Source organism: Chrysemys picta, chromosome 3 (genome assembly GCF_011386835.1).
Source record: "Chrysemys picta bellii isolate R12L10 chromosome 3, ASM1138683v2, whole genome shotgun sequence".
Classification (NCBI taxonomy): Eukaryota; Metazoa; Chordata; order Testudines; family Emydidae; genus Chrysemys; species Chrysemys picta.
Window position 1 is genome coordinate 47,966,046 of NC_088793.1, and position 22,524 is coordinate 47,988,569.

At 43.7% G+C, this 22,524-nt stretch overlaps 1 protein-coding gene across 36 annotated transcripts in view; it reads left to right on the plus strand.

Moving 5' to 3' along the window:
* The first annotated feature begins 3,740 nt into the window (after nucleotides 1–3,740).
* MLIP (muscular LMNA interacting protein) overlaps nucleotides 3,741–22,524 on the plus strand; it is a 177,235-nt gene continuing 158,451 nt past the window's right edge. For 6 of the 36 annotated variants that reach the window (XM_065587811.1, XM_065587813.1, XM_065587812.1 and 3 more), the window contains exon 1: nucleotides 12,772–12,959. In XM_065587811.1, the coding sequence (XP_065443883.1) occupies nucleotides 12,867–12,959 (93 nt within the window). In that variant the 5' untranslated portion in view covers nucleotides 12,772–12,866. Of the gene's footprint in view, nucleotides 3,999–4,139; nucleotides 4,540–7,177; nucleotides 7,420–12,771; nucleotides 12,960–22,524 lie in introns of those variants that run through there. The other 30 variants (XR_010599471.1, XM_065587817.1, XM_065587822.1 and 27 more) reach the window with 20 other exon arrangements.

Consider the following 22,524-nt stretch of genomic DNA (forward strand, 5'->3'; position numbering starts at 1 on the left):
AAAGCAACAGAGGGTCCTGTGGCACCTTTGAGACTAACAGAAGTACTGGGAGCATAAGCTTTCGTGGGTAAGAACCTCACTTCTTCAGATGCAAGTCTGAAGAAGTGAGGTTCTTACCCACGAAAGCTTATGCTCCCAGTACTTCTGTTAGTCTCAAAGGTGCCACAGGACCCTCTGTTGCTATTGGCACATTCTTTACCATAATCTTGTAACTTTACTAGCATAGGGTTATTCCTGGGTCACCTACTTATGTCAAGTATCAGGGGGTAGCCGTGTTAGTCTGTATCTACAAAAACAACAAGGAGTCCGGTGGCATCTGTTAGTCTTTAAGGTGCCACCAGACTCCTTGTTGTTTCGACTTATGTCAAACATCCTTAAGCCTGAGGCATAGTAAAGCTAAGCTGAAATCTTACAGGTCTTGCATTATGGCCTTATTTTACTTATATACCTAATACACATTCCTTTCTTCAAAAACTTGTCAATCTTTTACTCCTATAATCCTATCCTACTTATATCTATACCTATATCTACAGCTTAAATCTATTAATCACACATTGATTAGATATGAAATAACATGAGTCTGCCATGATAGTAGATAACTCAATTAATGAACTAATTGGGTACATGTGTCGTAAGGATCTTCTGTTATTCTCAATCCCTCCCCCATTGTGGGGGGACCTCTTGATATTAAGGGTGTGGTTGTTACTCAGTAACTTTTCTACATGATTCAGAAGCAGCATTGAAAGGTGCTGGGGAGATCCATATCCAGCTCCCCTTGGGTGAGACAAAAGTGGCAACAATATAAGACACTGAAAGTGAATAAAAACTGGGTGGGTTCTTAGAGCCCAAATAAAGTTTCAGAGAAGTATCCACCACCGCGTAACGGGTGTAAACCATTTGCTAATCTGCCAGTCCGCCCTCTATTGGGTCCTATTCTCCAATAGTCTGAAATTGTGGTCATCAGCATGACCACAAATTATCCTTTTTTCTCAATGTGCTGTGCAGCTCAGTGGTAATTTTGCACCTGTTCTAAAGTCGATTGAGGTCAATTGAAAGCCTCCCACTGGCCATTCATGATGATTCTGTATTGGGACAGAACACAAGACTCTCAGATACTGGAGACCGAGCTTTCTCAGATGCTGGTTCATGACTATTGCATTTGCTTTTTGCAGAGATTAGAATGATCACAAACCTTGATGCCTGCAGAGCAAGATTCAGACTGACTTTTTACATTTAGCTTTCCTCTAATAAGTAATAATATATTAAAATGCACAATCATATCAATGAGGGAGGGATTGAAAAGAACAATCTCTTTTAAGGTAGAGAAAGTGCTCATATATCATGGTGCCGGTAGATTTGATTATCAAGGGAGTTATGATCATGTGCTAATGCTCAGAAGGAAGCATATGCTCTTTTTGGCTGTATTTGACAGGTGTAGCAGACGTCCTCACATTCTCTGCAACTGAACTATATCCCCCTCAGTAGTATGTAATATTGGCTACATGTATTATTTGCATGTCCTGTGTGAGCAAGTCCTGACTTTTCTAGCATAGGCTGAAGGTCTGTCATGTAACACACAGCTTAGACCCCTAATAAAGTACATCGGCCTCTAATCCATGAGCTTGATCCAGAGCCCATCAAAGTCAACAGGAAACTTTCCATGAACTTCAATAGGCTTTGGATCAAGGGTAGTCCAGTAATTTATTGCATCTCTACTTAAACATCCTGGGCCTTATTCTCCTTTCCCTTTCAGCAAAGGAAATCAGGAGTAATGCCACTAAAATCAATGGACTTATACTGGTGTAAAACTAGTGTAAGAAATAGGAGACAGAGGCCATCTATATTAAAAATGCAGTGAATAAACACTTAAGAGCCAGATCCTCAGTTTGTGTCAATTGGTGTAGCTCCATTGAAATCTGCCTCCCCCCTTTAACCAATGCTATACAGGTAACTTTCTATTCTGTGCTTCTCCACTACCTCATATTGTTTTTTCTTCCACTTTGGGGACTGAAGCAGATTTTCTGTGAATTTTGAGTATTTGACTTCCATCTATCTATGTATTGTGAAAATAATAACTAAGTGACCACGATACCGAGGATGCAGTGATATCAAACTATGGCCCCAAGGTAGAGTTTATATTACATTGCTGCACATTTATTTTCTTTACAATATGAGGGCAGAATATTTTGACTTGGGACCGTTTTTACTTTCTGTAAATCTGAAATTACTTCAAAGTGCCACATTAATAGTAATAGAGATTTCAGTTTTTCATATGTGCTATGGGAATTTTCAGAAAGCAGATGGTACAATTTTCTAATCCACCTGGCTCTGGCATACTCAAATTAGAAAATGCCTGGAAGAGAACAAGGAACATCGTTGTGCTTCTGTGGCACTGCTCCATGGAAGGATTAATGACTTTGGGTGACATTCACCCCTTTGCAACAATGTAATATAAGCTGCTGTTTAAATCCCACTTAAGCACTATTTTGATGGCATAAGTGGTGCATAGGCCTTGTGCTAGTCCCTCTGCCCAGGGAGGAATTTCATCCTCACAGAAGAGAGGTGAGTCGTCTTAGTACTTTTCTCATTCTTGACCAAGAGAGAGGGGATGCTATTTTTTCCCTGTGTTTATGCCACTTATTTGTGTTTTTTCTGCCCCAGCTTTTTCTGAAGAATCAATGAGGGTATTTTTTTTTAGCCTCCCAATTTTAAGTAAATTTATATATATATATATATATATATATATATATATATATAAATAAATATATATAAATATATATATATATTTTTTTCTACTAGTCCCACCTTGTAAATGTGTGTGGTTCTTTAATTTCCCTTCCTTCACTCTTTCAGCCATGGTCTTATATATATATATATATATATATAAATATATATATATATTTTTTTCTACTAGTCCCACCTTGTAAATGTGTGTGGTTCTTTAATTTCCCTTCCTTCACTCTTTCAGCCATGGTCTTGTACTTCTATAAAGCAAAGATAAAAGAGAGACTAAAAGATAACTATAGAAAGAACTTTTTCTTTGTTATGAACAAAGAAGGAAAAATGTGAGTTTTGGCAACTTTTTCTTTGCCAGTTTTATTTAATATCCTCTCATGATTTTTCTCCACTCTTTCCTTCCCATCTGAAGCTCTGAAGATCATGTGGGTACAGTTCACAACAAAAAGTAAGCAATGCAGGAAGAAATACGTGTTTAGCTTTGACTGTCACATCTACAGTGGCACACAAGTTAACAATTCCATGAAGCCAAAACTAGGTTTTTACTAGATAAGAACCAGAAGCAGGTTTCAGAGTGCTTCAGGCAAAAGAGGATGGTCCTCTAGTAGTAATTGAAATTCTCTTAATATAATCTGAGCATGTGACATCTACATTGCCAATTTCATGAAGGAAAGTTTAATTTTTCTGATATGTCTCAGAACCAACAAAGAATCTATTCTGATTCAGTAGCAAAGTATTTTTTTTTTACATGACTGTGTTTGCAATTGGACTTTTCCCTATTAGTTACTAGGAATTGCAGAACAAACTGTGCATGCGAATCACTCAGAAGATATCAGCATTGACCTAGTTGATGTAGCAACCAGCGGTTGTGTTGTAAACCTTGGAATCTACAGCACAGCCAAGGAGATAACCTCCTCCCACCACAGTTTCTAATATTGGACTCCTGACTTTATCATCATGAACCCAAGCCAGGTTATTCTTCTATAGTTAACTCACTTTAAAAGCCCATCTCCCTTGATATGTAATGGGCTTTAAATACAGTGATATTTTATATCTACACTGACCAGTTCTTGAGTGTATTAACACTTGTAGCACAGATACAATGTTCTGATTTTGTTTTTGCATTTCAGAAGACCAAGAAGACATTTAATATAGCATGTCCTATTATTAGAAGGACACGAGGAGAATACATCTCTACATTAAATTCTAGTGGGACCGCTCAACAGCAGACTCTGGTAACTGAGAAAGATCAATAGACAAACGTATGTATCCTTTTTCAAATGTTGCTCTGGTTACCCTGTGTCTATGTAACATCATATCATACAAGCTAATCATATTTGTCATTTTAGTTGGCTAATAAACTGTGCATTCAAGAATAAGTTCTACTGTGATCTAGCTATTACTTTCCAGTTCCTTTTCAGGGAGTCTTTAAACACAAGCTTATTTTGTGTGTGGGGGGGTCCAGGTAACAAAAAACCTGCTACAACAGTACTCACGTTAAACAGTTTGCTTTGATGCCAAAATAATATTTATTGTTATCTGAGGCCAGCTGCCTGCCTTCTCTCTAGGATTCTATTTGTGAAGTTTCTACGTCTATAAATGGAAACACTAGCTAACCAGAAATTATCACCAGCACTGCCTGATAGAGTTCTGTCTCACAACTTGAAAAGTATAGTGATATCTAATATGTAGTCAGATTAAATCACTTCTACCCAGGATCTGAGCCTCTTTTTCTGGGACATGGAGTTAGAAAAGCACGAAAAAGAAATCTCAGCAAAACACACCTTAAAGGAGAAGCTGACGGTAAGACATGTTGAGGTTTATTCTACAAACATTTTAAACTTAATGGTGAGGAGGAAAGGCAAAGCAACTGTTGAACCTTAGAAAGGTTCCAGTAATATTTCTATGCTTCCTCTAGCCAGTGACCTTGAAGATTAGCAGGCTTAGTGGAGCATGTTGAAATGAATTATGAATGATATCTTTCAGTGGAAATGATGGAATTTCATTAGTGACATTTGTGTAGTTGCAGAGTGAAAAACTAATTCAGTACAATTATATAATCCAAACCCAGGGCGATTACTCAGTTTTCTTCCAGGATTTCTGTATCAGAGTGTTTTCATGCTCTTGCAGTTTATTTTACATCAATAAAGGGCAGGTTGATTAGAAAATCTTATCAGCTCCTTCATTGGAAACTTGAAAATGAATTTAAACCAAAATCGGTGACCACAAGAAAAAAGAATGGTCAAAAATGCAATTTTATATTTGAGTAACATAGTATTTAAATACAGCTCTACATTGCAAAATAGAACTTGTTAATACTAAAGGTCATTTCCCAGACATCACCAAAGTGTCATGTTATTCTTGACTTTATTAACTGATAAGCTGTACTTAGTGCAAGTGATTGCTGATTTGTTTCTTAAAGAAAGATGACAATGTACTCTGATCCTGAGAGCAAGGTAATGCTATTGTTGCATTATGGTCTATTATTTCACTTCACAGTGGGCAAGAGTTTACTCATGTTTGGCAGTAACTTATTCCTCAAGTAACCCCATTTAAATGAGACTATATGTGGGGTGATGTGTTACTCAGTGAGAATATGGGTATTCAGAATCTGACCCTAAACTGGTAATTACACATAGAGCCTGATTGAGACAGAGGGTAGGTTGGCTAGTGAGTCTAGGAGATCTTGAAACAAAATGTTAACTAATTTCTCTGTCTCAACTACTCTGAATTTTTCAGGTAGAAAATTGTTTCTTTAAACGGTATTATCTGAAGGAGTTTTCAGATAATATTAGTGTTAGTATTTTGTAAGAAAGCTAGTCAATCATTATTAACACTTCAGACTATGCAAGAAATACTGCATCTTTCTTATTTTTATGGCAAGATCCATAAAATGTAAAGAAAAAATATCAAAGGTTAAATCACTTAGATAATTCATACAAGCTGCAGGAAAAAAAATATGCCTTGAAGTTCTTGTTTTGTATAGATCCTGTGGGAAAAAATAATATAAACATGTAATTAAAGATTGTATCATAATGCATACTCACAAGGGGCCCAATTAAGTTTGCCCAGGCAACTTTAATTCTGGCATTTCCTCACTTTTAAGACTTGATTTTGCAACCTTAATGTTCTTCTAATGTAGTTTTAAAAAAATCTTCCTGAGAAAAACAAATTCCCTTCTGTGGAATCATGTTGACATCCACATGGGTCAGCTACAGGGTTGGATCCACAATAGAGACCTCTACCACTTGAGCTAACAAAGTAACTGAGGGTATGTCTACACTATGAAATTAGGTCGAATTTATAGAAGCCGGTTTTATAGATATCTGTTTTATACAGTCGATTGTGTGTGTCCCCACATAAAATGCTCTAAGTGCATGAAGCCGGCGGACCACGTCCACAGTACTGAGGCTAGCGTTGACTTCTGGAGCGTTGCACTGTGGGTAGCTATCCCACAGTTCCCGCAGTCTCCGCCGCCCATTGGAATTCTGGGTTGAGATCCCAATGCCTGATGATGCAAAACAGTGTCGCGGGAGGTTCTGGGTACATGCCGTCAGACCCCTCCCCCTCCGTCAGAGCAACGGCAGACAAACGATTCGCGCCTTTTTACCTGGGTTACCTGTGCAGACAACAGGGGAGGGATAGCTCAGTGGTTTGAGCATTGGCCTGCTAAACCCAGGGTTGTAAGTTCAATCCTTGAGAGGGCCACTTAGGGATCTGGGGCAAAAATCAGTACTTGGTCCTGCTAGTGAAGGCAGGGGGCTGGACTCGATGACCTTTCAAGGTCCCTTCCAGTTCTATGAGATAGATAGATAGATAGATACCACGGCAAGCATGGAGCCCACTCAGCTCAGCTCAGCTCACCGTCACCATATGTCATCTGGGTGCCGGCAGACGTGGTACTGCATTGCTACACAGCAGCAGCTAATTGCATTTTGGCAGTAGACGGTGCAGTATGACTAGTAGCCTTCATCGGCGATCTGGGTGCTAGCAGACATGGGGCTGCATTGCTACACAGCAGCAGCCCCTTGCCTTTTGGTATCCGTCATCGTCGTACTCCAATTCAATCACAGGCACCTGGGCAGACATGCTTTGTCTCCTGGAGACTCAGTCCTGCTGACAGTCCTAGTGAACCATCTTGACGATGATGGCTAGCAGTCGTAGTACAGTATCTTCTGCCAAGCACCCAGAAGATGCCGAGGGCTATCAGTCATGCTGCACCATCTGCTGCCAGCTTAAGATGTAAAAAATAGATGGACCAGATTTGTTCTGTATTCATTTGCTTCCCCTTCCCTCCGTGAAATCAACGGCCTGCTAAACCCAGGGTTTTGAGTTCAATCTTTGGGGGGGCTGTTCTGTGTGACAGTTGTTTATGTTTCTCCCTGATGCACAGCCACCTTCATTGATTTTAATTCCCTGTACCTGTGTGCCATGTCGTCAGTCGCCCCTCCCTCCCTCCGTCAGTTTCGTGCCTTTTTTCAGACCAGCGCCATAGCACTGGAATCATGGAGCCCGCTCAGATCACCACGGCAATTATGAGCACTATGAACACCACGCGCATTGTCCTGGAGTATATGCAGAGCCAGGACATGCCAAAGCAAAACCAGGACCAGCCGATGAGGCGATTGCAGCGCAGCGACGAGAGTGATGAGGAAATTGACATGGACACAGCCCTCACACAAGGTACGGGCCCCAGCAATGTGCAAATCATGGTGTTACTGGGGCAGGTTCATGCTGTGGAATGCCGATTCTGGGCCCAGGAAACAAGCACAGACTGGTGGGACTGCATCGGGTTGCAGGTGTGGGACGATTCCCAGTGGCTGCGAAACTTTCGCATGCGTAAGGGCACTTTCATGGAACTTTGTGACTTGCTTTCCCTTGCCCTGAAGCGCCAGAATACCAGGATGAGAGCAGCCCTCACAGTTGAGAAGCGAGTGGTGATAGCCCTGTGAAAGCTTGCAACGCCAGACAGCTACCAGTCAGTCAGGAATCAATTTGGAGTGGGCAAATCTACTGTGGGGGCTGCTGTGATCCAAGTTGCCAGGGCAATGAAAGACCTGCTGATATCAAGGGTAGTGACTCTGGGAAATGTGCAGGCCATAGTGGATGGCTTTGCTGCAATGGGATTCCCAAACTGTGGTGGGGCGATAGACGGAACCCATATCCCTATCTTGGCACCGGAGCACCAAGCCACCGAGTACATAAACCTCAAGGGGTACTTTTCAATGCTGCTGCAAGCCCTGGTGGATCACAAGGGATGTTTCACCAACATCAACGTGGGATGGCCGGGAAAGGTACATGATGCTCGCGTCTTCAGGCACTCTGGTCTGTTTCGAAAGCTGGAGGAAGGGACTTTCTTCCCGGACCCGAAAATAACCGTTGGGGATGTTGACATGCCTATCGTGATCATTGGGGACCCAGCCAACCCCTTAATGCCATGGCTCATGAAGCCGTACACAGGCAGCCTGGACAGTAGTCAGGACCTGTTCAACTACAGGCTGAGCAAGTGCAGAATGGTGGTGGAATGTGCATTTGGACGTTTAAAAGTGCGCTGGTGCAGCTTACTGACTCGCTCAGACCTCAGCCAAAAGAATATTCCCATTGTTATTGCTGCTTGCTGTGCACTCCACAATATCTGTGAGAGTAAGGGGGAGACATTTATGGCGGGGTGGGAGGTTGAGGCAAATCGCCTGGCCGCTGATTACGCGCAGCCAGACACCAGGGCGGTTAGAAGAGTACAGCAGGGCGTGGTGCGCATCAGAGAAGCTTTGAAAACGAGTTTTGTGACTGGCCAGGCTATGGAGTGAAACTTCTGTTTGTTTCTCCTTGATGAACCCTCCGCCCCTGCCCCCCCGGTTCACTCTACTTCCCTGTAAACCAACCACCCCACCTTCCCCTCCCCCCTTCGAGCACCACTTGCAGAGGCAATAAAGTCATTGTTACCTCACATTCATGCATTCTTTATTAATTCATCACACAACTAGGGGGATAATTGCCAAGGTAGCCCGAGAGGGGTGAGGGAGGAGGGAAGGAAAAGGACACATTGAGTTTAAAACTTTAAAACTTTAACACTTATTGAAGGCCAGCCTTCCGATGCTCGGGCAATCATCTGGGGTGGAGTGACTGGGTGAATGGAGGCCCCCCCACCGTGTTCTTGGGCATCTGGGTGAGGAGAAAATGGGACTTGGGGAGGAGGGCTGTTGGTTACACAGGGGCTGTAGCGGCGGTCTCTGCTCCTGCTGCCTTTCCTGCAGCACAACCATACGCTGGAGCATATCAGTTTGATGCTCCAGCAGCCGGAGCATCGACTCTTGCCTTCTGTCTGCAAGCTGATGCCACCTATCATCTTCAGCCCGCCACTTGCTCTGTTCATCCCGCGATTCAGCCTGCCACCTCTCCTCTCGTTCATATTGTGCTTGTTTGTAGTCTGACATTGACTGCCTCCATGCATTCTGCTGTGCTCTTTCAGCGTGGGAGGACATCTGGAGCTCCGTGAACATATAATCCCGAGTCCGCCGTTTTCTCCTTCTAATCTTTGCTAGCCTCTGCGAAGGAGAAACATTTGCAGCTGGTGGAGGACAAGGGAGAGGTGGTTAAAAAAGACACATTTTAGAGAACCATGGGTACACTCTTTCACGTTAAATTTTGCTGTTCACATTACACAGCACATGTGCTTTCGTTACAAGGTCATATTTTTCCTCTTATATTGAGGGCCTGCCGGTTTGATGTGAAAGATCACTCACGCGGTGCCAGGCAACAGAATTCGGCTTGCAGGCAGCCATGGTAAGCCAGTCTTTTGGCTTTTTTAACCCTCATAACATGTGGGAATGGTTTCAAACAGTAGCATCCTCATTTCCCATACCAAGGACCCGTTGGGTTGGCCATTTAAAATGGGTTTGCAATGTAAAAGGAGGGGCTGGGTTTTCCGGGTTAACATGCAGCACAAACCCAACTACCCCCCGCCCCCACCCCACCCAATTCTCTGGGATGATCCCTTCACCCCTCCCCCCCACCGCATGGCTAACAGCGGGGAACATTTCTGTTCAGCCGAGCAGAAATGGGCACCTCTGAATGCCCCCTTAATAAAATCACCTCATTTCAATCAGGTGACTGTGAATGATATCACTCTCCTGAGGATAACAAAGAGAGATAAGGAATGGATGTTGTCTGCATGCCAGCAAACACCGGGACCATACGCTGCCATGCTTTGTTATGCAATGATTCCAGACTACGTGCTACTGGCCTGGCGTGGTAAAGTGTCCTACCATGGCGGATGGGATAAGGCAGCCCTCCCCAGAAACCTTTTGCAAAGGCTTTAGGAGTACATGAAGGAGAGCTTTCTGGAGATGTCCCTAGAGGATTTCCGCTCCATCCCCATACACATTAACAGACTTTTCCAGTAGCTGTACTGGCCGTGATTGCCAGGGCAAATTAATCATTAAACACGCTTGCTTTTAAACCATGTGTGATATTTACAAAGGTACACTCAGAGGTCCCTTGTGTGCCCTCAGGGTCTGGGAGCACGCCTTGGGTGAGTTCGGGGATTACTGGTTCCAGGTCCAGGGTGATAAACATATCCTGGCTGTTGGGGAAACCGGTTTCTCCGCTTCCTTGCTGTGAGCTATCTTCATTATCTTCATCATCATCATCATCTTTCGCGTACCCCGAACCCGCTTCCCGTGTTTCTCCATTGACGGAGTCAAAGCACATGGTTGGGGTAGTGGTGGCTGCACCCCCTAGAAGGGCATGCAGCTCTGCGTAGAAGCGGCATGTTTGCGGCTCTGCCCAGACCTTCCGTTTGCCTCTCTGGCTTTGTGGTAGGCTTGCCTTAGCTCCTTAATTTTCACGCGGCACTGCTGTGCATCCCTGTTATGGTCTCTATCCTTCATGGCCTTTGAGACCTTTTCTAATATTTTGCCATTTCATTTACTGCTACGGAGTTCAGCTAGCACTGATTTGTCTCCCCATATGGCGAGCAGATCCCGTACCTCCCGTTCTGTCCATGCTGGAGCTCTTTTGCGATCCTGGGACTCCATCACGGTTACCTGTGCTGATGAGCTCTGCGTGGTCACCTGTGCTCTCCACGCTGGGCAAACAGGAAATGAAATTCAAAAGTTCGCGGGGCTTTTCCTGTCTACCTGGTCAGTGCATCTGAGTTGAGAGTGCTGTCCAGAGTGGTCACAATGAAGCACTGTGGGATAGCTCCCGGAGGCCAATAACGTCCAATTCCATCCACACTACCCCAAATCTGACCCGCAAAGGCCGATTTTAGCGCTAATCCCCTCGTCGGAGGTGGAGTAAAGAAACCGGTTTAAAGGGCCCTTTAAGTCGAAAGAAAGGGCTTCATCGTGTGGACGTGTCCAGGCTTAATTCGATTTAACCCTGCTAAAGTCGACCTAAACTTGTAGTGTAGACCAGGCCTGATAGAGGACAACAGCCTACTATTTCTGTGTGGACCAGATACTAGAGAAGGATGTGAGTGTGAGAGATTTTCCCAGTGAGTTTCATAAATATTTCGTGACAGCAGAAGAATGGTGAGACTCAGGAATCTTGGACTCTATTTGAGTTCTGGAGGGAATTGTGCTGAAGTTGTCACAGACCCTTCTGCCTGTTCCCTCTAAAACTGACCCTTTCTGCTCCTGTCTTCTCAAGCCTATCCCAGGCCTGTCCCTTCTCTCTCATCCTTCACCTCTTCATTCATAGGTGCCAACTCTGTGGGTGCTGCGGGGCTGGAGCACCCATGGAGAAAAATTAGTGGGTGCTCTGCACCCACCAGCAGCCAAGCTCCCCCCACACGCACCCGGTCCTCACCTCCTCCTCCCCCGAGCATGCTGCGTCCCCGCTCTTCTCCTTCCCAGTGCTTCCCGTCCACTGCCTAAAGCTGTTTGGCGGCGTTTGGGACTTTCTGGGACGGAGGGGGAGGAGTGGGGATGCGGTGTGCTCCAGGGAGGAGGCAGTAAAGCGGTGAGTAGGGGTGGGGCCTTGGAGGAAGGGGGTGGGGCGAGGGTGGGGTCGAGCACCCACGGGGCAGAGGGGAAGTTGGTGCCTATGTCTTCATTCCAGTCCCAATCTCCTTGCCCACCCAGTTCCCATTTCCCAGACAGGACACCCCCACCTGAGTCCCATTCTTCCCCACACAATGGTTCCCAATCCAAATCTCCACTTCTTGTAATCCACCCTGGGCTTCTCATCTGATCTGAGTCTCTCTTTGAAACAAGCGGATCAGCTCAATGTTCAAACATAATTTAAGAATCTGTCAGTTTTTAATCCAGATATCCTGTATAAACATTACTGTTGGTGTTTCCACGTATTTGTGTAGTGAATGTGTGAACTAAGATAAATGCTGTATGAGATAACAATTCTATATTTTTAACCCTATGAATTAGACTACACTGCAATATTTTAAATTCTGGTTTATACTTTGCTGATTGTTCCAAATATTTCCACCCTTTTGTTCACTAGAACAGAGATCTGATCACAGGTTTCTACAGTTCTTAGAAATGTTCAGTGACTACCCAGAGACCAGTTCATACTCAAGATACTGTATGTCTCCAAAGTGGGACAGCCTCACTGTACATAAAGGAGTCATTGCCTTCTGACTCTTTGATAAACAGAAATTATTGTCCTCCTAAATTTCTGCAATCTGGCTCTGTAGCTCATTCAAACCATATTGTGGACCAGATCCTCAGCTAGTGTAAATCAGTTTTTATTGAAAGTGTGGATGATTTACTCTGACCAGTGAGGATCTGGTCCTACATATCCCCACACACCCCGAAAAGTTCTCTTTGTACACATCTCGTAAATATATGGCGCACTCTGCCATCTCACTTAATAATGTCCAGACTTGACTTTAAAGAGCTCCCCTTATCCTGGCTCGTGGGAGCAAGTATTTCTGTAGTCAGGGTCTCTGGGAGAATTTTTTAAAAGTGACTGTGGAAATGGAAGGTTATACTGGATCTGTTTTGTGAACAGTAAAGTCAAATGAGATGGATACAGATATTCTAAAAACCCTCTATCTCTGTTAATCTTCAATAGATCAGCCTAACCTGACTCATGGAGCTAGCCTTTTGCACTTGTGACTTTGTTATACACACACAAGACAGAGGCATTTCTGGAACAGCCCTATTGATATGAAGGTAGATGCTGAGTTCAAAATAATCTTCCTGATTCTATTCCTGATTTCTCACCCACTGATACAGGAAGAATTCTCCTCCCAGCTACTTGTAAGGCTTTTATTATATTTTACATTTTATCTATTTCCTATTTGAACAATTGTAGCAAATTGACACTAGCATCCTTAACAGAGAACATTCAATCTTTGCACTACCATTTTTCAGGTTTATAAAACACAATTGACTTTTAGGGTAAATTAAATAATGGTAAAGAAGGAAAAGCCACAGAGGGACAACAAATTAAGCCAAACCAATCTGTAGAGTGGAAAAAAATAGCATGTGTTGCTCGAAGAGGCATTAGGATTATGCTTTGAATGAATACGTGTGCTCTATATAAGAAAGGACTGAAGGATTTAGACTAGAGAATCATTATTTGCTTTTCACAAGTCATATCTGGATCCAACTAGTCCTGAACCAAATGATTTAAATCAAATCCCCCAAAGTCAAAAGTTGTTGTTCTGTGCTGGTGTGAAGTGGAGCTTGTCACAACTCACTTGTACAGATTTCTACAATTGTCTAAAAGACACTTACATTGCCTGTGCATCTGCCTGAAAAACAATGGAGGTCCCTGAACTGATAGCTGTCTATGCACTCCCCTATTAGCAAAATGATTGCTCCCTCTTGGATGTCTCAGGGACAGTGGGGACCAGGAAGGTCTGGCTAAGTGTGCGGGAGTGAGAAAACGGGGATATTTTCTTGATGGTCTAATGTGCTGTGGCCTTACTGATGAACCTTTTTACTTCTTCCCTCCAAACAAATTTCACCCACTCCTACTCTTCAGATTGCTTCACTGACTCCTCAGAGCACTGAGCTACCGATTCTGTAAATTGTAATTGTAAATTGACAGGTGAGTACCTAATGCATAAATCCTCATGGAAACTTGAGGCAAAATGCAAAAAAATAAAATAAAAAAATAAAAAGCCACCATTCGTGAATGACCCCGATCCTGTTGCCAGTGAACAGAGGACAATCTCCCTATGGAGTGGACCAAAGAAGAGCCAGGGGCCCTCATACATAAAAGCAAGTGCCACACCTACTGGAATAGTGGTTACAATTCTGTAGCATTTGTCCATTGTTTGCCCCACCCTTTTCCCCTCTCAATACCAGACACACTCTTCCTGCACTCCCCACTGGTCCCTTCTTCTTCCCTTCAAAATCCCTCTTACCCTCCCTATTCCCTTACACATTCACACTCCCACTGCTGCCCTTCCTTTTAACCTTCCTCTACCCCCAGTCAAAACAAACAGCAAAGTAAGTTGAAACTTGTACCAGTGATCATCTATATATTCTATCCCCTCCATCCTCCACTCCTCATCTGGTACTGAATCCTTGAGACTTCAAAAGCTTCAGTCTGTGGTCTGTCTCTTCCTATGTATTTGTACAGTGCTTAGCACATGAGGCCCTGATCCTGATGGGTCTTTCTTTTGCGGCTACCATCATATAACCAGTAAATGATAAATAATTCTAACCTATGCTACAGGCCTTAGGCTCTGTACTCCATCAGTGCAAGTCCCATCACCTGAACTTCTCTTCCAACGTAACAGAGTTGCTGTGCTGGCTGGGGCTGTGTGTGTGCCACATCCACAGGCATCCCCTAAAAGACGTGGTGTCCTCCCAGACGGGAAGGACCCCTTACTCAGAGAATAACCCTGAGAAGAAGTTCAGGGTGGGGCATGGTTTCTGCCCCGGGAAAGAAGTGTTTTGGAGTCAGGAACAGAAGGGGAGCTGCCTCTGTCCCCTCTTCCAAGATTAAATAGATTCTGTTCTTACTGAGCTCGTGTCTGTGTCGTCATTCTGGGGACTGCTTGTTTATGCTAACCCACCAAGAGGGAGACTGAGGTCATACAGCAGGGCAGCCCTCACCCCAGTGGGATATCCTCTCGTCTTTTGGCAGATCGGACACAGTTTCCATCTACTAGAATGCTACTGCATCAGTGAGCTGGTACAGCAGGCAGCTTGGGTAGAGGGAATCGTGCTGTGGAATCCTTGTCCTCTGCATTTGTTCTTCTCTCTCCTGCCTGCAGAGGGGGATCACTTTGGTTCAGGAGTGGTGGTGGTGGTGAACTGACAGCTCTGCCAAAAACTCTAATTTGTTCTGTTTTCTGAGCAGGTCTCTCCTTTGACTTTTCTCTCACTCTGTTCTAGTTGGGTGAGACCTAAGCGGGAGCTTGTAGAAATATGTTGTGTCCCCCCCACACTTTCCAGTCGCAGCTTTTCTTTACTAGATTCCCTACTGAGAAGGATACATTGTTTTCAGAGCTGTTAGTGAACCCCCTTCCACAATGAGAACTGCAGCGCTGTACTGTCAAAGCACACAATGCATATAATGTATTTCCCATTCAGTACCCGGGCATCGCTAAATTTTTCACCCTTCTTTTAGGGGGCTGCCAAGTCAGTATTGAACCAGTTCAGTTCTCCAAACACTCCGTGAGTTTTTATCCAACAAAAATGCACTTGGATTTTGAACTAGAGACTTTTGTTGAGGATCATGTTTCCACAACTATTGCAATATTATTTATGTTAACACAGGCAAGTCCCACATGCCTTGAAAGGAGTCCCATTAAAGTCTATGGAGCTGCTCTGAGGACTAAAGTGAGCAGTGTTTGACCCTCAGAAAATTAGGTTAAACTTCCTATATATCAACTCTCCAGGGTCAAAGTGTGGCACTAAGTTACTGTTGCATAACAAAGCATGAGCTCATAAAGGGCATTATGATGCAGAAGAATTAACCTAAAATCATTTTGGATTTTTTTGGTAACAGTTTCAAGCTAAGCCATGGTCAGATACAAAACTGCAAAGAGAAAAGAAGCCTGAGCACAGTATAAAATGCACAATCAATTTTATCATCAATTTGACAGATACAATATATAACAAAAGTTGACAGTACCAGTAAGCAAATATGCTCTGGAAAACTGGAGAAAATACTGGTGTCAATTAAGTAGAACATTACATTTAAAGGAGATTGAATTAAAGATTTTATTTCTATTATAGTTCAAGTCTCTTTGTTCCCCTGACTTTCATTGTCTAGTGGGTTAACAATGGAGTTATTCTTAGCAGTGTATATCAAACAGTACATCCCATATGCAGTTAGTGCAGCTTTGTGTGTGTGAATAGATCATCCCAGTTTATCAGAGGGGAATGAGTTACAGCCTGTTCTAACCCTGGTCAGACTCCACATCAGTCTGACTTTATCCAGGAGCTTGTCATAGCTGAGTGCCCCTCATTCGGGGATGTGTTATCTGCAGTTCCTATGTAGTTTGGGGGTTCTGAGATGCCTTGTCCCAAAGAAGTGCAATTGTCCTGGTGGATCATAAAGGGAGACAGGGTCACTGCAGTATCTCTGAATGGCTTTGAAGATCAGGACCAAAGGCTTGACCTGGCAATAGGAGTGGACAGAGAGTCCAGGAGGGAGCTGAGCCACCCAGGTGGCATGCTTTAAATGTCCTGCCTGGCCAGCGGGGTGCATTGCACTGCACAAACTGGAGCTTCTGCATTGCTGCCCCATAGAGCCCCAGATATAGTGAGATACAATAATCCTGCCTGGAGGTGCTGAATGTGTGGGTCATCTAGGAAAGTTCACCCTCAGCAAGCTGCAGGTGCCAGAATGCTGGTCACCACTGATACTGGTTGCTTAGGATCAGTGATGAATCAAACAGGACCAGAGCTGTGCACCATTTTGACAAATGAGGGGGAGATTCCTTTGATGAAAGGGGGAGGAGAGAGTGTCCTGGCAAGTCCTTGAAGTGTTTCCCCTTTCTAATCAGCATCACTTTACTCTTGCCTGAGTTGGGTTAAAGCCAGCTGCTCTTCATCCAGATGCTAGTCACCTGCAGGCATTGTGAAATCCTTGTGGTTGCATCGGTGGGAAAGGAGAGCTACGAATGGTATCATCAGCACAGTCTTGGCAGCAAGTTCCTTGAATTGTCACCAAGTGGTCTCATGGAGATGTTGAAGAGGAGTGGGAAAGGGCCATATCCTAAGGACCCTGCAGGTGAGGCATTTCAGGGATGATCTGCAGTTGTATATTTGTATATTTACTCTCTGGATCTTCTTGATGAGGAATGACTGGAACCTTTGTAATCCTGCACCATCTACTGTAGCAAAGTCATGCAAGTGGATCAGGGACACCTTGTGAGCCACTGTAGTGAAGGCTGCAGAGACCTTGAGTATCATTAGCACTGAAACATAGCCTAGGCTCTGGCCCGACATGCACCGGGGGCAGGGCAGGCTCCCTGCCTGTCTGCCCTGCCCTGCCCTGCCCTGCCCTGCCCTGCCCTGCCCCTGCGCCGCTCCGGGAAGCCCCGGGAACCTGGGGAAGGAGGGGCGCGTGGGTGTGTGTGGCTGTTGCTTCAGGCACCGCCCCCAGCAGCTCCCATTGGCTACGGTTCTAGCCTCTTCCTGGAGCGGCGCGGGGGCAGGGCAGGGCAGGCAGGCAGGGAGCCTGCCCTGCCCCCGGTGCGTGTTGGTAAATGCTGGGGGAGGGCGGGGGGGGGCCACGAGGAGCTCACGGGCCGCAGAAAATAACCCCGTGGGCTGCATGCGGCCCCCAGGCTGCGTGTTTGAGACCCCTGGCCTAGGCTGTGTGCTTGTCTGAAGCCTGATTGTGAAGCATGCAGAATGTTGGCAACTGTCATGTGTTTCCAAAAGATTTCCCCTAGGAATGTGAAATTGGAGATAGGATGATGTTTTCTGTATGCATTGCTGGCTTTTTGAGAGTTTGTCCAACAAACAATTGCATTTTTTTTTAAATGGTAGTTTTCGTAGATTCATAGATTCCAAGGCTGGAAGAGACCACTGTGAACATCTAGCCTGACCTTCTATATAGCACAGGCCTTAGAACTTCCCCAAAATAATTCCCCAGCATATCTTTTAGAAAAACATCCAATCTTGATTTTTAAAATGGCCAGTGTTGAAGTATCCACCATGACGCTTAGTAAGTTGTTCCAATGGTTAATTACCTTCTTCTGTTCCCAAGCCCTCTTTAGCCATAGATAATAAAACTGCACCTGTCATAAAGACAACCCCTCAGTATAGCTCCTGCATAAACCGATTTTAAAATCACTTTGCGTTACAGCAGCAGTTGCTGCAAGTCTGTCAGTGATACATGTTGCTGAAATGAACTTTTGGAAATAGCCCTTATGACAGTAAATGAGAGAAGAGAAGGGAGATGATTAATGAGAAGGGAAGATGCAATGGGGACTGTCAGAGTACTGTGCTTTCACCGTAACATTTATTACATACAGTACATGTGGTAAAAATATTTTCCATATTCTCTTTGCAGCAATTGTCAGATACCTAAATATGTCGAGTCATTTTGCCAATATTATCCCCATTGGGAGAGGTTTTAAATAGAGTGGTATTTAGGATAAAGTTAGTTTTAAATGTTTTAAAGACTAGTTTTAAAGGTTCTAAACTACTTTAGAAACTTTAGAGAGCTGTATAGCTACTTTTCACATTTCACTGCCTGTCTCTTGATGTTTGTCCCAAGGTAATTTTTAGACAGCAGTGCTCCCAAACTTCCTCCCTAGAAATGGATTGAAACTGATTCAGAAAGATAGGACAGAGATGGACAGAAATGAAGACATTTTTATTTTTATTTTTGTCAAACTCAGTTTTTCCCTTCTCCACATCTGTGGTAACCTTCTTTATCCTCTCTGGATTAGAAAGGATAGCACTGACTGCTGAGGTACGTACCCTGCTGCCACTATTGTCTCTCTGGGGGCCCCCGTACCACCAATCCAAGTGGGGAGCAGATCAAAATTAGGAGTGGCATGATTGGCATGGAGCCAACGAGGGTCCCCAGGGCTTGGTGTAACCAGGGTCTCGGATTGCCTTAATCCAGCTTTGCAAACATCATCACACTGTAACACAATGTTACCCAACCAAATCTGATGACCCTGTGTTTGTTCATCAGACTCAAGCAGGGTTTGTCTGGATCAGAATGAATTTCCACCAGAAGCATTTGTCCAAACTGAATTTTTTATTGTGCTTTATCATGGTACAGCTCAGAAACTGACATGCTTGTTGTCTGATAACAAGCACCGAAGTATTGGATTTATTATAAACATAGCTGGTCATGTCAACTCTAAGGATGCCGAAGACTTTCTATTATAAGATCCAGTTTTCAGTTGCTTATAACTTTGCCAAACTTTAAGTATTTGGACTAAAATGTTGCATGCTGATTGTCTGCCTCAGGCTGTTTTTTTTTTTTTAAAGTTTCAGCCAAAATAATTAAGCCATTTCAGAGAATGGAGTTAGGGGAAAATACATTGTTTTGGACATGCTATAAAATCCAAAATACTCTGAAAAATTAGACTCTAGAGCCTGGAATCAAAAGATACTTAGACGCCTCTCTGCCTCTTGTGCCTTAGCCTACCATTTAGGCACCACTGTCATTCTCAAAGCCTCTCCTCAGCTGCTGCGTAACCCCCGATGGTGCCTAAGTCTCCATGGTGACAAAGTTTCTGCTGGTCGGCATTTGCAAAGCCACCTAAGCTCTGATGCCACCCCACAGCTAACAAGCAGCTCAGAGCCCTAGCTCAAACCAGAGGCCAGGGGCATCATTTCAGAAAAATTCTATGGGCAGGTGGGGGGAATGGACACACAGAACATTGTGTGTGATTGTCTTATATCCTGCAAAGTTTGAGGGAATAGGAGGCAAAAAGTGGAAGACATAATGGAGCATATAGACCTAAGAAAAGTCAGTGGGGGCAACTGCCCTCTTTGTCCCATAGCAAATGATGCCTCTGCTGGAGGCCCTAAAGCAGGATCCTCAAACTAGGTGAGGGAATACTATCTTGGCTGTGGGGCCTGATCCTGTTGGCGTGCTCTTGAGGTACCTTCCGATTCTATGATTCTATCTTCTTTTGAAGTGGATCAAATCTTTTTGAAGTGATCAAAGCAAATTATCCTATGAAGCAGTTACATGCAATGAATATTAATAGATTATTGGGCTGCACACAACATGTCAGCAGCCCGGGGTTGTTTAGAAAGTCTACTAATGAAAGCACAGGTGAAACAATGGATACAGAATGAAGATACACACCCTCACCATTAAAATAAACCACATGCTAATGTAAAAACACTGGAAGGGGAAAAGAGTGGGAGAGAGATACCGGGGAAGTTTCTCTAAAAACAACCTAGAGAAAGCCAACTCAGAATTATTTTGGGGAAGTTCTATCACCTATAGGCATGTGAGACTATGACTATAGTGGTCCCTTCTGGCCTGGGAATCTCTGAATCTATTAGGAAAGAAATGAAAAACACAGCAATACTGAAAACTATAAATGCAATCCGTCAATAAGCCGGAGATTTCAGAAAGATATTGAAGAACAGGGAGGGAAAAGAGAGAACAAAAAGGAAGGGACACGATGGGTTGGACTTTCCATCTTGCACCTTGTGTAGCCATTTACATCTGTGCAAAGTGCTCAGTAAGGGTTTTTGATTAATCTAGTACAGTCACACTTTATTCCATTTATAAATCGTTTACAGAGAGTTAATAAATAATTACTAGATTTTTTTAAAAATGGGAAATCAATTATTAGACTCCAACAGATCAATAGATTGCTTATAAATCTGGCGTATACCCGTCTGTAACACCTTCTACTGATGTGTTTACAACTGTCTGACACACAGATCATGTCAGTAACATGCATTAACATCTATTAATCATTAAATATTTATAAACCAATCACAAGTCTTTATTGTAAAATGTGACCTCCCACATTGTGTCCTATATTGGATAGATAGGATGTTTAGATATATGGAGTGAAATCCTGGCCTTATTGGAGTCAATGGAAGTTTTGTCATTGACTTCCTTAGGGCCAGGAGTTGCCTCATCATTGGGAGTGATTCTGGACAATTACTCTTTACTTACCATTAATGAGCTTGCTGTTGAGTTCCACACATCACCACTCTTCTCCAAACTGAGTTTTACACAGGACTTACCTCTCAACCTCTCCGGCATACCAAACATGGAACTTGGCTGCATTATTTACTCATCTTTCAGACTCTTTTCAGGCATTAATAGTTTTTTTCTAAAATGGCACCTCTCCTTGCAGAGATTCTAAGGGTAGCTATGTATCCAGCAATAAAACTTTCCCTCATGCCCTTGAGTAACTGTCTGAGTACAACCTTGCTCTGTGTGAAGGAAAAATGTCAGCATAAGAAAGGAGCAAGAGATGTGCTGCAGTAAAGAATCCATTCCATAAATGCATAGGCACTTTGCTCGATTTACTTTACTATTATTATTTCCATAGTTAGTTTCCCTTTAATTTCAGGTTATGTCCGTCATTGGCTGCTGTTACTTCAGTGTTGAAGTAGCCTTCTTACTCATCAGCACGTTGTCCCAAAACAATACATCACATTTTCGTGTGATCTCTCAACCTTCCGTTTCTTCTGAAGTGTTTACAGAAGTTTGTAGCACCATTGTTCACCGCACACCTCCAGAGATGTGAGACAACCGATACATTCCAGCCTGACTTTAGTCTTGGGCCTAGGAACGAGATTGCCCTTTGCAGCATGCTGATTCAGGGGTATGTTCTATACTAGTAACCAGTCATTTCAGCATAAATGACCATGGAGCAATACTGGATGATATAAATATAATGGTGGGATTGCCTTTGTTTGCAACATGTTGAACTACATCATTGCCAGTTTATTTCCATACTCATTCTGATAAATGTTCGGTTGGTTCTCCAGGAGCTAGGCAACTAGGCCAAGTTAATTTCCCCCTCTGCCTGATGAGGAGCAGGGTCTCAAATTTGGGTCTCTCACCTCCTATGAGAGTGTCCTAACCATTGGACTATGGGGCATTGTGAGGGAGAGCTTTCTTAGGCTCTCTTGTTGAAGCTGTTCCACTGTGTATAAATAATTAAATGTTCTCTGAGTCAGAGAGACTGTTGTAGAATGCCTGCTCTAGTGGTTAGAGCATTCAGCTAGGAGGTAGAATACTGAAGTTCAAATTCCTGTTTCCTGTCAAGCAGATGGTGTAATCAGACCGTGGTCTTTCATGTCCTGTGTGAGTGCTGGTAACCACTGGGCTAAAGGTTATAAGGGGGCACCACCTTTTCATCCTCCCCTTGCCATTTTGTGTTGGTTAAGATGTGCTCAGAGCACATCTACTGGATCGGACTCCAAAAGCAAGATAGATGGGGAATGCCTAGCTTTGTGAAACCCATTGGGGTTTAGCCGTAAATTGGGGCCAAAGTATGGCGTTAGATGCATTGGGGACTTTAAAGGTGGATACTTAGGCACCAATTGAGAAGAGTGAATGCCAATGACTCCTAAATGTTGGACTTAGAAACCTAAAGTGCCATCACTGAATCCCACCCCTAGTTTTCCCTGCTGCTTCTGTTTTTCAGTCATTAATAGAGCCTCTATAAGGCTTGGAAAGGTGGAGAGTGAGTAAAAGGGTCCATGTTCAGTCTGCCACAAGAGTTCACTCTTATTATACATCTCATGTAACAGATGTTGTAATACAACAGTTCAACTTATGGCTGACATTGCAAATAAGGAGGCTGAGCAAGACATGAAATACTTTTTGACACAAACGGCTCTGAGATGTCCATCCAAGCTCGAGTGCTGCTTTGGTTGTGCCTAAAGCTGACCTCTGAGC